The sequence below is a fragment of the Andrena cerasifolii genome, chromosome 15 (assembly GCF_050908995.1).
Source record: "Andrena cerasifolii isolate SP2316 chromosome 15, iyAndCera1_principal, whole genome shotgun sequence".
Lineage (NCBI taxonomy): Eukaryota > Metazoa > Arthropoda > Insecta > Hymenoptera > Andrenidae > Andrena > Andrena cerasifolii.
This window is the reverse complement of record NC_135132.1, coordinates 3,155,466-3,171,391: the sequence shown is the minus strand read 5'-3', so window position 1 is coordinate 3,171,391 and position 15,926 is coordinate 3,155,466. Positions and strand designations below refer to the sequence as shown.

At 36.6% G+C, this 15,926-nt stretch overlaps 2 protein-coding genes across 3 annotated transcripts in view; both read right to left on the bottom strand.

The window, feature by feature from the left end:
• Positions 1–3,944, bottom strand: part of LOC143377161 (midasin) — a 187,914-nt gene extending 183,970 nt beyond the window's left edge. Inside the window, exons 1-3 of the mRNA XM_076828155.1 lie at positions 3,756–3,944; positions 3,121–3,347; positions 124–363 (exon numbers count right to left, since the gene is read on the bottom strand). Coding sequence (XP_076684270.1) covers positions 124–363; positions 3,121–3,347; positions 3,756–3,836 — 548 coding nt within the window. The 5' untranslated portion in view covers positions 3,837–3,944. The remainder of the gene's footprint in view (positions 1–123; positions 364–3,120; positions 3,348–3,755) is intronic.
• Positions 3,945–6,397: 2,453 nt separating this feature from the next.
• On the bottom strand, positions 6,398–10,758 carry Max (MYC associated factor X). Of its 2 annotated transcripts, none has more exons than XM_076827571.1 (4): positions 10,561–10,758; positions 10,446–10,505; positions 8,913–9,147; positions 6,398–7,532 (listed from the first exon to the last, which is right to left on the bottom strand). In XM_076827571.1, exons 1-4 carry the CDS (start codon positions 10,597–10,599, stop codon positions 7,393–7,395), a joined length of 474 nt encoding a protein of 157 aa, XP_076683686.1. In that variant the 5' UTR covers positions 10,600–10,758; the 3' UTR covers positions 6,398–7,392. The 2 variants fall into 2 exon arrangements, with proteins under 2 accessions (XP_076683686.1, XP_076683685.1); XM_076827570.1 differs by having other exon boundaries at positions 6,398–7,574; positions 10,561–10,751.
• Between the last annotated feature and the right edge of the window lie 5,168 nt (positions 10,759–15,926).

Here is a 15,926-nt window from a genome sequence, read left to right as displayed (position 1 = left end):
TTTTCAATTTATTGTAACAATGTCTTGTTATTGTTCGTAATGATATTATTTAATTATTCGTTCTGTTACTCAATTTACATAATTCTAATTCAATTTTATATAAACATAAGGAATATATATTACCATCTAACACTTTCATCATCGAATGTCAGATATTTGTAAAACTTGGACCAATTCCAGGCATATTTAAAGTGCATAGGCGCACTGCATAGAATGTCATAACAAGCAGCTACTAAATCATGATCAGAAATTTCTTTGGAGAGCATTAGCTTTCTTCTGTTACGTCTCTTTGAAGAAGGACTGTAGTCATCTTCTATAGACTCAAATGGTGCTGGATTTGCATCGAAATAGTGCAGAATAAATCTATAATCAAACAATATTATTTTTCGAAATTATTCGTTTATTAACATATCAATTTATTAATGTTTCGTTGTCTTTCGAATGCACTTATTTTCGTGCTTTTACCAGTTTACTTATGTATGTTAGTATAGAAATATGTATATTTTTTTTATTCTGCTATTTACTTATACACAACTGTCCCTTTATTCAAGTACCTGTTTGCCAGGTGTGTGCGAGTACCCGGAATTTACGAGCTGAGTTGAACTCGGTTCGATTTTCAAATTTTCAAATTTTCAGCTCAAAAATTTTCGAATTACTCGAATATATTCGAACAGATCTCGAATTTTCGAGTTACTCTTAAATATTCGAATTACTCGAGTTACTCAAATATTTATGCATTTAATATCAAATACTAGTGTAAGGAAGAAATACATAAGGCACTAGTAACTCGAAGTAATTCGAGTAATTCGAATCTTACGAGGGCTCATAGTCGATTTTTTCAAGTAGCTTGCATTTTTTTCAAACGCTCGACCGACCGATCACTATTCGATTGGAGGTTCGGGTACTCAACTAAATCGAGAACTCGCACACCCCTACTGTTTGCGATGTTTGTCAGTGTAAGTATATTAAATACTACACATACAACCCACATGTATAAAAAATTTGTGTTTCAATTATGTGATTTTACTAACAGTACATTCGCCAGTAAATATAAATATTGTATGTTATAATACGTTCTAAAATCTAGACAATAATTGCTATGTATAAGACACATTAATAACACAGAATAAGGGCGAAAATCGCGGAATTCCTGAAATCAGCGATTTTCGAACTTATTCTGCATCTTTAAACGTGTGTAGCTCAGAACAACGTTAACCGATTTAGATGAAATTTTCAGCATGTATTCAACTTACTTCAATCTACAAACGGGTTTTTTGAATGTTCATTACAGGCTCAGAAAAAAATTTGAAAAAACTACCTTCACTATTTTCATCGCTATTCCGACCAGTTGCAATTTTTGGTAATTATTTAGAAGTTTTCCATCCTCACCGATTTCAATGATTTTTGGATATATTGTCGGGGACACGATTCTGAACAACTTTTTCCTACACATGTTACCGCCGCTCGACCTTCGTTTCCGAGATATTCGCGAAAAACTGCTGCTGCTACACAATGTATTCTGCCGTATACCAAACTACAATACGCGCCCGTGGCAGCGTATGCGCCAGCATGAGACAAAACAAATGACGAAGCTGATCTTCGTTTCCGAGATATTTGCGAAAAACTTCTTTTGACTTTTCCCGACGTAACGCATTCCACTTTCCAACTTGTCACGGGTATTAGTATTGTTTGGGGCTAGATTAGCGCGGGGGGCGCGCGCCCGCCCGCGGGCGCGTAAAGCATGATGGCGAACCGATATGAGTCGGGGTGTTGACGGGCATCCGCAAGTTTCTGGTACAAATCTCTAAACTCACATCAGTTCGCTACCACGCTTTACGCGCCCGCGGGCGGGCGCGCGCCCCCTGCACTAATCTAGCCCCAACCAATACTAATACCCGGGACAAGTTGGAAAGTGGAATGCGTTGCGTCAGAATAAATTAACAGAAGTTTTTCGCAAATATCTCGAAAACGAAGGTCATGCGGCGGTAACATGTATAGGAAAAAGTTGTTCAGAATCTTGATCCTGATAACATATCCAAAAATCATTGAAATCGGTGAGGACGGAAAACTTCTAAATAGGTACCAAATAAAGCGACAATGTTAAGTCGCAGAGGGGATTAGTGACCTACGAATCATCTAATCGATTGATACGATTTTTAACTTCGAAATCAGGATGGGATCACCTCGAAAAATGGCCTCAAAGTCTGAGATTTTGCGGTTTTGAACAAAAGAAACCGGTAGTAAAATCCCATCCGGCCCGAGGGACCTCGGGTAGGCACCTGAGGGAAGACCGAAGGTCGGGCGGCAAATGTGCCCCACGACCTTCATTTCAAGGCCGTGTTGGGCCTGCGTTTGCCCTTTGGGCCACTAATCCAATGGCGATTTCGTACTGGGCATCATGGGAAAGGGGCCCATAGGGCAAACGCAGGCCCAACACGGCCCTGAAATTAAGGTCATGAGGCACATTTGCCGCCCAGCCTGCTAGAATATCGCTTACATCCCTCGGTTTTTCCTCAGGTGCCTACCCGAGGTCTGTCAGGCCGGATGGGATTTTACTACCGGTTTCTTTTGTTCAAAACCGCAAAATCTCGAACTTTGAGGCCATTTTTCGAGGTGATCCCATCTGATTTCAAAGTTAAAAATCGTATCAATCGATTAGTCTTGGCGAGGTCTCTCCAACGGTGTATAGCATACGCTGTAGGCTCGTAGGTCACTAATCCCCTCTGCGACTTAACATTGTCCTTATAACATAGAAGAACTGATGTATCCAAGCTGTAATGAAAACATTATAGTTAAGAAAATAACACAGAATAGTGTATTACAAGAGGGTTTAATCTTTTCCAAACATACTGTACATTCGTTACACATTGTCACAATTGATAATTGTACATTTGTGTTTAAAAAAAATTGTGACAAAGCATAGAGTATCAAGGAGAGATTTTTCATATCTGTAAATAAATTTTTCCAGGCTGCCACACTCAACCTAGAATATTCTGCAACGCTCAAATATAGTAATATTTCAATAGGATTATATTAGGATAAAAATATGAAGGATATAAACCTATGTTGCATAATACAAAATTAGCGAAGAATATTCTGTGCAATCATAAGAATACGTACGTCAATAAATCACGGTTCTTGCAAACCAGTTTTCCCAAAACAACAGAATTTAATTTATGAACCGCGTCCCCATCCTTGAAAGAGACTTTTTCCATAGAAATGCTTGTGGAAACCAGTGCAGGCAACAATTGGGGAAAACATTCTGCGACATCGTCTGTAGATTCCTGATCCATCAAGAATTCACATAAAATATCTAAAATCTTTCGGCAATCATTCTTCTCGAGTTCCTGTAACAGAATTATATTTATGACTCCCAGAAATTTTAGCGAAATCTTTTCAAATTCCGGTATGTTAAAAAAATCACAAAAGAGAATATGCACCTGTTTTAAACCATTATCATAAAACAAAGAAATGTGAAATCAAGCAGCAATTAAATCGTAAAAAGATTTTAAGTTTTTTCTTTCAAGTGACGTTCAAAACACATTTATTATGGCAAATAGAAACTAGCATGTCAAATAAATTATTATAAATCGAAAAATATTTCGTACAATTCAGCACAGTGACGTGTAAACAGTTCTTCATTAGTTGCTTCTATTTGTTATCATTTTACGAATACAAACTGGTAGTACAAAACTCTTGATACAAAAACTATATCTTAGAGGTAATGTTTTGAATATTTTCAATATTTAATTTACCTTGTCAGTTCGATAGGACGCAAGTTTCTCCGCATACTTTTCCTTTCTTTCAATGAAAGCCCGTAAACTTTGCAGAAGCATGTTTAAAGATGTAGCAATCGAATCACATGTGCAACGTTACACATCCGTTGAAATCAATGTAGTAACCACGTGCTTTTGACGGCTTCGAAGTTAGCTTTTTTAGCTCTTGCTGTGAGCAGTGCACCAGGAGTGTGCACTTGACGTATAATTCTGATGGCAAAATCAGCACCCTCTAGCGGGGTGTGCTGCCTACTAAATCATAAAAAGCGGCAAAATTGGAACCTTGAATTATGGTATTACTAGAGCACTAAAGAGGTGAGTATGCGCATCCGCCATATTGGTTCCTCTGGAGAAAGAAGTTTATTGAGTTCCCGCCTTTTTGAGTATTGTCAAATTCGCTTTATAAACCAAATATAAACTAAAATGTAATAAAATACTGTGATAATGTGTCGTTCTACTATGCATCAGTATCAACAACGCATATTTTGTTTATAAAGTGAATCTGACCATACCCAAAAAGGCGGGTACTCAATAATCTTCTCTCTCCAGAGGACCCAATATGGCGGATGCGTATACACACGTCTTTAGTGTTCTAGTATTACGTAGAAGGGAACGCAAGGGAACATACCAAGATCAAACATTACGATTACAATAAACAAATTCACTCAAGATGAAAAAATCACGATCACGGTCATGAATGAAGTTAAATCACGACCGTGATCGTGATTCTGCGATCAGCTGATCACTGACCTATCACTGATAGTCATTGAGCTCTATCCTGACTGGAGTGTGAACAGAGCAATGGCGGACTTCACCAAGGACGAATTCCACTTACGCCCAAATCGCCCGTGAATTTCATTAGGGTAGGTTTCCTTATAGCACGATATGAAAAAATATTACTTTTCTTTTAGACTTATAACAAGTAAATAAGTCCAGTAGAAGCAATACAATTTTTTGATATTGCGCTTTATTTTCGAGAAAATCGACTTTGAAATTCTTGACGATGCGTCCAGTCGCGTATAAAGAAACCTGCCCTAATGAAATTCACGGGCGATTTGGGCGTAAGTGGAATTCGTCCTTGGTGAACTTATCCGCGCGCACAAGAATGTAAAACATATCCAAAAAGAATATTCTTATGAATAATGATCGCAAAATAAAAAAGAGTCAATCCGTCCCAAAACTGGGATTCCCGAGCCTCGAGACGATCCGCAGTCCGCATGCTCCTATTTAAGACATATCAAGACTTTCAAGAAATTCTTGTTTCGAATGAGATTCGAAGTGATTCAACTCTTTGCAGTATTGAATAACTTCGAATCGGTTCGAACTTTAAATTATCTTTCACTATACTGGGCCCTATGATTGTTTTGAAATTCTTAATTTTATGTTTCCTCTTTCAATTTATGACAAATCATATTTCACACATCAGAATCAAATTTGTTAAATTCGATTTTGCTTATGAAGAACACTCCATTCCATTATAAATGTTTGTTACATATAAACAAATTTATTGATGGCAAATAATTTCTTCTTTAGGTTCTCGTCATTTATGCATTGCTATAGGTAATTTATTCTTATATGCATCTATTTTTAATACCTAGTCAAATGTTTCTGAAGACATTTTCTTTATGGTCTCTTCAAATAATTCTATGTTAATCCAAGACCTGTTGCCATTTTCCTAATAATTTTCTATGTAATACTTTATTACTAAATATACAGCGCTCTTAATTAAAATATTGATTTCCCAACATGATTTTCGTCTTTTATGATGATACATCATGAGGTAATATGTATTAAAAAAGCTATTTTAAACTACAGTAAGTACTTTTACATTTTTAAGAATAATGGATTCATTCATTACATAATTGGTAAATTTACACGTAAAAATTAGCCTAAACAGTCATAAACTGGTAAAGACAATATAAGAATATTTTTTACATTTTTCGAATCGCTACATGTTCAAAAAGTGTGATATATATGTATATTTTAAGTAACTAATATTCCAGAACTTCTCTGTAGTTTCCTTCAATTTTAACTCAACATTTGCAACTATTTCTCCATTTTTTAATTACTTTGTTGAATGAAAACAAAATGGGTACACACGAGTTACTTGTACTGAATATATTATATTATATATTTAATAATATCTTAATTTAGTACAGGAGAAATTTTAATTAATAAAATTGATAAAATCACATTTTTACAAATCACTTTCACTTACTATGATTTATATGTCATACATGTGAATATTCTACTACTCATAATGTATAAATTAACACTTTCCAAAATTAAACTTATTAAATACAATAATCCCTCGCTACATGTGTGCAGGCCATTCCCACCACCTTTTTTCTTTACTCTACGAAACGACACTTCGGCCGCGTGCGGCTGGTACTCAAAAGCGGTAAGATGTACGCACAGGATAAGTCAGCTACCAATGAAACTAAAAACTTTTATATCATTCATTGGACCTCCATCAAAATTTTTGTACCTTCGAATTCAATAGAGATGCTTATATTTAGTATACTCTTTCACGTAACCCACTCTATACCGGTTATGTATGGTAACGTTTTCAAAATACATTGAAACGAAAAGCGGGTGTACATTAATTTCGTAGACAGTACTTAGGTTATCAATTATTTTTTTTAATCATTCAAGTTTGTTTCTTCGCAGATTACAGACTACAACATTTTTTATTAAGAGTTAGAACACTATGCTACAAATTATTTATTTTATATAATATCCATCCCCTATGCAGAAAGACCTACTTAAAATCGGAAAAGATACTTTTATTCACATATAACAGAAAATACCCTTTCTAATAAGAACAAATATTTGAACATGACCAATATACCGTCGTAAAGACACATTTGTAAGGTCAAAAACAAGTAAATAACTGAATAAATCTTTTTTAGAATTTTATTCATACTTCTAATAATATTAAAACTTTCATTAATATAATTAAACTCTTATTTAAACGACAAAATAATCTTTGTAAATATTACAATTGAGCGTACATTTCGTCGATGAAATAATTCCAGAATCTTCAATAAAATTATAGTTAAACAATGATTATGGTAAACAATCAAATGGATAACTACAAGGAAATCCGAAAATTAACCTAGAATATGAATTAGCAGAAAATTATAACTGCATTAAGGAAATGGTTCCACGATTGCTGTTACCACTAACCTAACAGACTAATTATACTATCAATATATTGATTGAAAAATGGGTTAAAACAGACATTATTAAAATTAATAATATCTGACAACATTATAGTACAATATTAACTTGTATTAAATGATTATTTAATCGACAAAATAATTCCAAACTTTCTACAAATTTGTAAATTGAACTTTACAAAAGGTCGTTTCCAAAGTGTGTTCACAATGTGTTTCTCCATATCCATCTTTGAATTAAGCAGTAATGCTACCTATATTTTGTACGATTTTATACACTGACTCTAAGACATTCGAGACTTCACTGAATGATTTCTCTTCCTTTTGTTTCTCAGCGAACAAATGTCTTTTCGTTTGGAAATAAATATTTATATAGAGTTCGATTCTGAACGGAAAGTAAGTTTTTTACAAATACGAAGATTGAATCAAACCACTGGTCAATGATGGAGGCCTCCGACTTTTAGCTTTTTTGATTGACGCACAGTCCTGCTCGCTTCACTGTCCGAAGATTCGGACTCTGTATCATTGTACCCTGACATTGGTACACCTTCTGACTTTGTCACTTCACAAGTTTCTGCTGCAAAATTGCCAGTTATTTTCGCTTTCTCAAGTGCTCGAACTACAAATAATACATTTCAATGTTATACAAACTTTTGTTCTTGAATTATAATTTACGAAAAGGGTTCGGACGACAAATTCTACACACTTTGCGAATCCATATCTCGATACTTGTACGTTACTAATAATTTCAATGAAAAACTCTTTGAAAGTTCGTCGCACTTTGACTATCTCTTAAGGGGTTCTACCTAGTCAGGCGGCCGAAAAGAGGCGAATATTTGTGAATTTTCTTTTATGAAGCGGAAGCATATTTTTTTACACAACTTTTTGCGCTTAAAAGAGCAACATTTAAAGAACATTTGGTAATTTTTTCGTAGAAAAATATTTATATTGTTTACAATAAAGTAACACCCAACATCCAACAAGCATTTATAAAAATTTGGTTTTGTGGTGAGCACTGCCATTCCGAACTAGATTAACTAAAATCAAAAACAAAAAAGATTTCGTTAGTATATTAATGTACTATTAGTGCGCGGAAAGAAGACTCCTGGTGGGTGGGTGCAGTCTGCCGCTAGCTCCGCCTGAACTTCCGTCTGTTACATTGTAGTAAGTAGATGTGGCCGATTCCGCCAATAACAGAAATACGTGTGCCCTGTATTTATGAGTGTGCACAAATCGGTGACAAAAGCCAATCGTCACAGCGGCGGACTGCATCTCCCGTGACCGCCCGCGAGGAGTCTTCTTTCCGCGCAGTAACAGTAGCCTCTGATTAACAGAGGAAATTTCCAAAATATTATTTTGAAACAAAATGGTAGCTAATATTTCAACTATAACTGTGTTTACAATGGTAATTGCTATTGTAGTGTAATAGTAAATGTATGTCTATGTATTTATATGTCGCTAATAACTCATAGCGGTTGATGCGACAATAAACCAATAAAGAAAAAAAATGGTAGCTATTTAAAGTTGAAATACTGATTTTTTCGTGCAAAAATCCCGCGAAAAAATCATGATTTCAACTTCAAATACTCGCCAGTTTCTTTGAAATTAATATTTCGGAAATTCCCTCCGTTAATCGGAAGATACATTAATATACTAACGAAATGTTTTCTATTTTTTGTTTTAGACAATCTAAATTATTATAAGCGTAATATTTTTCTACGAAAAAATTAACAAATGTTTTTTAAATGTTGCTGTTTTAAGCGCAAAAAGTTTGGTAAAAATACATGCTTCCGCTTCTCCAAAAAAAATTCACAAATATTCGCCTCTTTTCGGCCGCCTGACTAGGTATAATCCCTTAAAAATCTATGAAGTCTGAGTAGAATTTAATTTCATGAAAATATTGAATCTAAATTGAATTGATCTAAATTGATCAAACATATATGAAATCAATATTTACTTTGTGATTCCAAAAGGCTGTTTTGACGTCTCAGGTCGTCAATGTCCTGTTGATGTGAAGAATTCTTGCGGCGCATAAATTGTATGTACTCAGCAGCTTTTTTAAGTATCTGTGCCCTACTTGCGACTTTCTCTCCTTGCAATGCTGGCACAGAATCTCTGAGACTGGAGAAGCTATCCTTAATGTGATCCCTGCGCTTGCGTTCCAATGCATTATGGTGTGCACGTTTTTCTGCCTGAAAAGACACACGTAACCTTTAGTTTTTAAATTTTTCAGGCTAAATCCATGCTGGGCAGAAGCAATATGAAAAACTTTAAACAAGAAACTCTTATAGCAATATTAGCCCGAGTTTACTTTAGTTCTAAATTCGCCCATCTAGTAATAATAATCTGATGACGAGCTATGAGAGAACATAAAAGTTTAAATTTTGAAGATGAGCGGGACAACATTTTTGCGACTAGTGGGAAAAGCTTGATCTATTTACAACAGATTCTTGCCAAACCTTGCACCATTTAAAGTGTTAAATGACAAACTACTGCGAGCTAAGAATTATCTACACAGACAGAGTACTTGATAGAGAAATTTGGAAGGAAAGGTTAATGAAAATACTCTGAAACTATTTATTGTAGAATATATAGTTTATACACTATATTAAGAGAATAATATAACATAATAAAGTTTTATATAAAAAATAAATATAAACAATTTTTTTCATCTTTCATCATAGAAAATTGTTGCTATATAGTAGCAGATAAATTTAAAAGCTGAAAATGCTTTTTTCTCGTGTTTAAGAGGTTGTTGAGCAGTAAACAATATAAAGTTATTGCGAAAAATTGTGTTAAAAGTCAACAGAGGTAGAAAAATAATTATGAATGTTAGAAATATTGTAAATGCCTCTTGGAACAACTGCAACTGATACAAGAAAAATTGAAAAATGATAAGAAAGAAGCTCGAGTATAGTAAGATACGTATTAAAATGTTATCAGCGCAGATGAATTACAGAAAATGGATGTGACATGAAACAAGAAAGTTATTACATGTATCAGGGAATCCTGGGACTGATACTTTTAAAATCCAAAATTTGAATATTTTTCCCGAAAAATTGTCTCCAGTGAAAGCTAAGTGGAACTCGCATAAGGACATGGTTAAGTTAAAAAATGACTAGAATTTATCAAAATATATGGCTACCGAAGTCAAATGACATTCAGTAAAATGTTGTATTTTGCGATGAAAACAAATCTAATGTTAAGGGATCAGATGGTTATCCAAAAATATGGAGGAAACCAATCAACGAATTTGAATAAGAAAATCTGTCTGTGCTACAACTCTATGACTCATAGTATTTGAAAGCGAAATATTCTACTTTCTATTGTTATGATTGGTTAACTGGAAAACGTCAAGCTAACCTCAAAAATACTTAAACTTCATATTTTACTAATAAGCCGTTATTATATCGCCAATCAGTCAACAAAGAAGGGCATAGAAAATACGTAATAGTAAAACAATAAACACAGAAGCGCAAAGTGAACTTACTTGAGAATAATATTGGGTATTATTTGAATGTCTTTGCCTTGAGTCAGAGTCGTCACCTTCCTGAAAAACGTCTTTTTTAATAACACTAATTGAAGGGGCACTGTAAACAACTTACATCGCTCTCAATGTCGATGTCTCGATCATCATCACTCATAGTTTCTTCTGTTGCCGGAGTAATTGGTAAACAAAAGTCTTTACCTTTACTGAATACTAGGTAATATGTGTATGTTAGTATTTACATACAGTAAAAACATACAGGATTCAACAGGAAGACCTGAAAATCACCATATCGGTTCGTTTGTCTAGGGATTTTACTTCACCTAGTTGTCCGGTGTTGCGATTGTTGCGCGATCTCGTGGGGATTTTTGATAAAAAGCAAGGTCCGTGCCCGTGGAGTGCTGAAGCATTCTGAGCGGCATTCTTAGTCGTTGCTTATTTTTAAGATCGTCCTAAGCATACGGGATCCTCTACTAACCTCGTAGACTAGTAGAGGATGCTGTATGTTTAAGACGATCTTAAGAATAAGCAACGACTGAGAATACCGCCCTCTGGGTTTGTTCTATTACTTCCGTTTCCTGCATTGAGCGCAGAGATCACAGCCAATACACTACGCGTATTCATATTCATAGGACAGTATTCTCAGTCGCTACTTATTCTTAAGCAAATGCTTAAGCATGCGGCATCCTCTACTAATCTAGTAGCTAGTAAAGGATGCTTAAGCATTTGTTTAAGAATAAGTAGCGACTGAGAATACCGCCCATACCGTTCCGTTTCGTTAAGGCGATTCATGTGCTGTTGGAAACGGAACGGTTTTCGATGCGTTTGATGCTCGTGATATGAGTGAAGCATTATCTTTATCGGATATTTCGAGAAATTTAATTGGGAAATATTGTGAGAGCGCCATCTACTACAGTAAGCTCTGTAATCGGGTCAATCGCGTTACAGAACTGGTGTCACACAAGTATTGAAATATTGCAATGATGTTTTTGTCATTAAATAGTCTGTCAAATTTTACAAAATCGATCATCAAACAGTCGAAATTCCCAATACTGCCAATAACAGGTGACAACTAACCCGATTAGACTGCTTTAATTTTCGCCACCAGATGGCATAGCAGAAATAAGAAAATGCCAATAGGTTCAGCATTCTTTAAAACGTATACTTGTCATATTAGAAGGAACCCGTTTCACACTTGTAGAATGAGCTCATTGGCTCCGAGGGAGCGTTGGTTGGGGTGTAGCCAATAGTAGCGCAGAACAGGTCTATGTGCAGGTTCCTTCTTATATGAGAGAGTATATAGGTAATAGGTATCAAGGTTTGGCGCACCAGCAATTATTACTTCGGACATAGAAGCATAATTTGAATCAGTCATTTTTAAACCACTTACAAAGCTTATTGGATGTAATGAAATTAGAAACGTTGGCATCGTTCTTTGAAGTCAGCAATTATGTGCCACGAAAAGGACGATTGGGTAGATATTTTACCTTTGGTGCTTCTTGGTTTGTGGAAAAATTGGAAAGAAGATATTCCAGGGATTGCTGCTGAAATGACGTTTTTAGAATCAATCTTAGGATGCTCGGTGAATTTCTTAATGGTGAACACGGCTCAATCAATCCTCAAATATTTTTGGAAGAATTTAGAGGGAAAAAATATTTGTTTGAATGTAAGTACACATGGTTTTGTAAGAGTAGATGCAGTTAAGAGCCTTTAGAGTAACCATATGAAGGACTGTATAAAATAAGTTCAAGTAGAATTTCAGATAGAGTATTTTCGGTAAAAATTAATGCTGAATTCGTTGATATAGCTGTAGAAAGACTTAAATCTGCATATTTTTAAAATAGTGTACAAAGGAATGATTTTCCAGTAGACAGTTTAAAGCAACTTGTATTGCGTACTTATTCTACTTCGAAAACGAAACAAATCCAAATTAAAGATTGAAATATATTTGGAGGGGGATAATGTAGGTAATGTAGATAATGTAGATAATGTAGACAATGTAGGTAATGTAGGTAACGTAGGTAATGTAGATAATGTAGGTAATGTAGAGAATGTAGGTAATGTAGGTACTGCAAGTAAGGTAGGTAACGTAGTTAACGTAGGTCACGTCGGTAATGTAGATAATTTAAGAATTAATAAGTTAGTCATTTTTAAATAATCATTATGTTACTGTGTATCAGGTCTGTTCGTTGTTTTTTTTTGTTTGTGCTCCGAATTGGTGTTGCTAAACTGAATAAATATATATAAATTGCATTAATATTTTTCTTTATTTCTTGTCTCAGTGGTGTCTTGGCTTATTTTATTATTTATACCAAGTCAATTAACATTTTTGTGGTTTCGCAGTGCCAAGTATTTTGAATAAAATATTTATTAATATTCAAATATTTATTTCTATAAAAATATATCTGCTTAATATTATTATCTTCTTTATTTCTTCCAATGATGAATCTTGTATTCAATTTAAATCCGATTGTTTGTACAAATAGTCGTTATAATTGGAGCAATTTTTGTATATCATTAGCTTTGTAAAGCTAATGCTTTTTTTTAAAAAAAAAAAGGTAATTTTGTGTGGATATTGATCACGTAAAGCGCGACAAATCAATGCATCTATATCTATACCATTAATCATCCAATATATAATATCGGAGTGGTTCGAGAAGGACACACATGCCAGTCTGTGGGTGCAAAAATTATAGATTACTGTTTTGGCTATAAAATTCAAGATTACTACGTCTAAACAGTCAGTAAACGATCAATACGCATTGCACGATCTCCTGGATGATAAAAATTAATAATTATTGTTTTTTGCAAACTTTGCAAATACATATAGATTCTTGTCTTTCCATATCTATGTAACAGTAACATTTTTTGAAACAACAAAGACTTATCTACGTGGAGTCGAAATTCATGGTTCATGAGAGGCTCCGTTTTAGATGAAAAGGATGTTGAAAGTTCGCTCGGTACGCATGCACCTGTCGAAGAATTGACAGGAATTTAACAGCAGGTAGATACATATCGTGCAACTGTAGATGGAAGCATTCGTATGGAAAAGTAAGTTCAAATTACACAACAACTTTTTTTCCAACCGGCTTATTCGCACCCAATTGCATGTAAGTAACCTAGAACCCGGAGTCCAGCAATTTCTCGCATTTCAATCTATCCAAAAACCAGGTCAAAGCACATCTCTCATAACCGTTCTTATGTAGTAGCTCATGCAGCATCAAGCACCCATTAAAAAAAACTTTTGCTCCAACTTGCTCCACATTTCCCTGCCGCGATGGCAAAAAAAAACGCGAAGCGACGAATGATCGAAGCTGGCGAACGCAGCTGCAGTGAACTGAAACCTGTCGATCGTGCAAATAGGAGGCAGTCGATCGATTTCGTTGATGGGGGTGCAGGCGCGCGCGGGTGCACGGAATCAATACTGAAAAACGATCGTCCCCTTGGCTCGTTGGGCCCGTTCAGCTTCCAGGGGCTGGTCCCGCGAAGTCGTGGCCGATTCGCAGGTTCGCGCGCGGCTAATACCGTACACGGATCGACGATCCGGCTCACTGGAGCGCGACACCGTGTCCGCGAGCCGTGCTATGTCGCCTCGCGCCGTTCGAGCCATGCTGGCTGGCGTGGCCGCCACGCCCACCGACCAATCGGGCTGCTTGGATGGTTAGGCTCCGCCCTCGCGTCTCTGGATGGAAGGGGGGACGAGTTAAACGCGAGAGGGGCGGGGTAAGGTCGTTGCTCGAGAGCGCAAGACATTGGAGTTATTGAATTCGTCGAGTTGGCTGGACGTCGAAGGTAACATGTCAGGTGAAGAACCTCGCGGGCAGTGCTGCCGATCAATTTATTAAACCACGGTCGAGCAGAGGGCTCTCCACGCATCGCTTAAAACTCGGTGATTCCATGGACAGAGGTGCAGTTGCTGCGTGGATAGTATTGCCATCACCTGTTATTTAATTTCACCCTATTCTGACTATAGTCGGTTCACATTTAATTGATCTTGGATTTCAATACCGGACATTTAGCTATTCTGTTGCTACACATTCTGTCTCTTTGTGCGCACCTGTGGGCACATTGTGTTTCTTGAGTTTTGGAACAAGCTGGTACATCGTGGTAGGAGGAGTGATGCCTTTCCTGGGGAGCAGACATATTGGTGTCTTCAAACGCGATACCACTCATTTTCCTCGCTGCCACCATTCGTTTATAGCAGTCCAAGCATCATGTAACTACATGTTTTGAATAAGAGACGGCGATGAAAGACCGGTTGCATGCTACATAGTAAGTGGTAGTAGGGAGCAGGGGATTGTTGATCCAGGAGACGCCAATAGATTTGTTCCCTATAATAGCGCGATTCCTAGTCGAAGGAGAGTCCTTCAGGGGCATATTGAATTGGAGTTGACATGAAACATCGACTGACTAAGTAGTCTAGTAGAGTGATAAATCATCCGTTATCTATCTAGGTTTTTAGAGAACATTTCAAGCTCCAAATTTTGTTTACTGTCATCCCAGCCCCACCATAGGATCACGACTGTTAGTGTTCGTAAGCGCCACCAGAGGTCTAATCTTCTAAACTCTTTCCCGCAAGTGTCGGGTCCCAGTTTCGTGTGTATATATACCTCCAAGTTCCACGTTTATTCCTCTCTGCTCCCACGCGTCTAGGGCAGGGTTCCGTCGGCTCTAAGCTTACGGGATGAAGTCTGACTGATAGTCCCAAGACCGTTACAAGTAACGTTAGTGAAATACACAAGTTACCTTCGGAAGACACTGTTGCAGAGGAAAAAGAAGTTATGAAGATTGCTGTATTAATTTTTGATCAAGCCTGGTTCCACTAGAGGTTCTCTTTAACATTAGGTAATGGTTATTTCAGTCTTCATAATTTCTTTTTCCTCTGCAACAGTGTCTTCCGAAGGTGACACTACTGATGCTCGCCTTTTTGTCTTGATTGGTGGCGTATCTATTACTTTCTTGTTACCTTCAGGTTCCATTGAAGCTTTCGACCCTCCGTGTAACTCTTTTGATGCTGCTGGTGGAGACTTTGCTTTGGATCCCAGCTCTTGCAAATTGTTAAGTATAATATATCTACCAGCAATAGCCTCTAAAAACTTTTCTTCGTTGGTGTAGCAAAGAGAGCACTTATCTGTGAAGCTCGCTGACATCTAAAGCTACAGACATTTTTTCCTGGGACGCAAGGTTCTCTATTATTCTTTTCAGCTGCAGCAGAATTAGTTCACGGTCCCTGGCACGTCGCCTCGTGGCCCTCATTGACTACTACTACTATTCTTCTATTGACTTCAGTGACTGTGTATTACTAACGTTACTGGGGGTCGCTTAAAGGCGGGTGGTGGGTAACGATTCAGGTCATTTCTCTTTCGTTGCTGGCTTGATTCGCTAACTACGGCCACAATAGAGGGAATGCTATGCAGGGCAGGTGGATTGGCGTTTTAAGGATCGAGGAGGAAAAGAAAGAGAGGAGAGTGCGGCGGCGCGTGT

Coding starts and splice junctions, on each gene's coding strand:
- Max (XM_076827570.1), bottom strand. CDS start 10,599: ATGAGTGATGATGATCGAGACATCGACATTGAGAGCGAT. Junction 10,506..10,560: donor ACATCGACATTGAGAGCGAT/GTAAGTTGTTTA, acceptor GACGTTTTTCAG/GAAGGTGACGACTCTGACTC. Junction 9,148..10,445: donor ATACCCAATATTATTCTCAA/GTAAGTTCACTT, acceptor GTGTCTTTTCAG/GCAGAAAAACGTGCACACCA.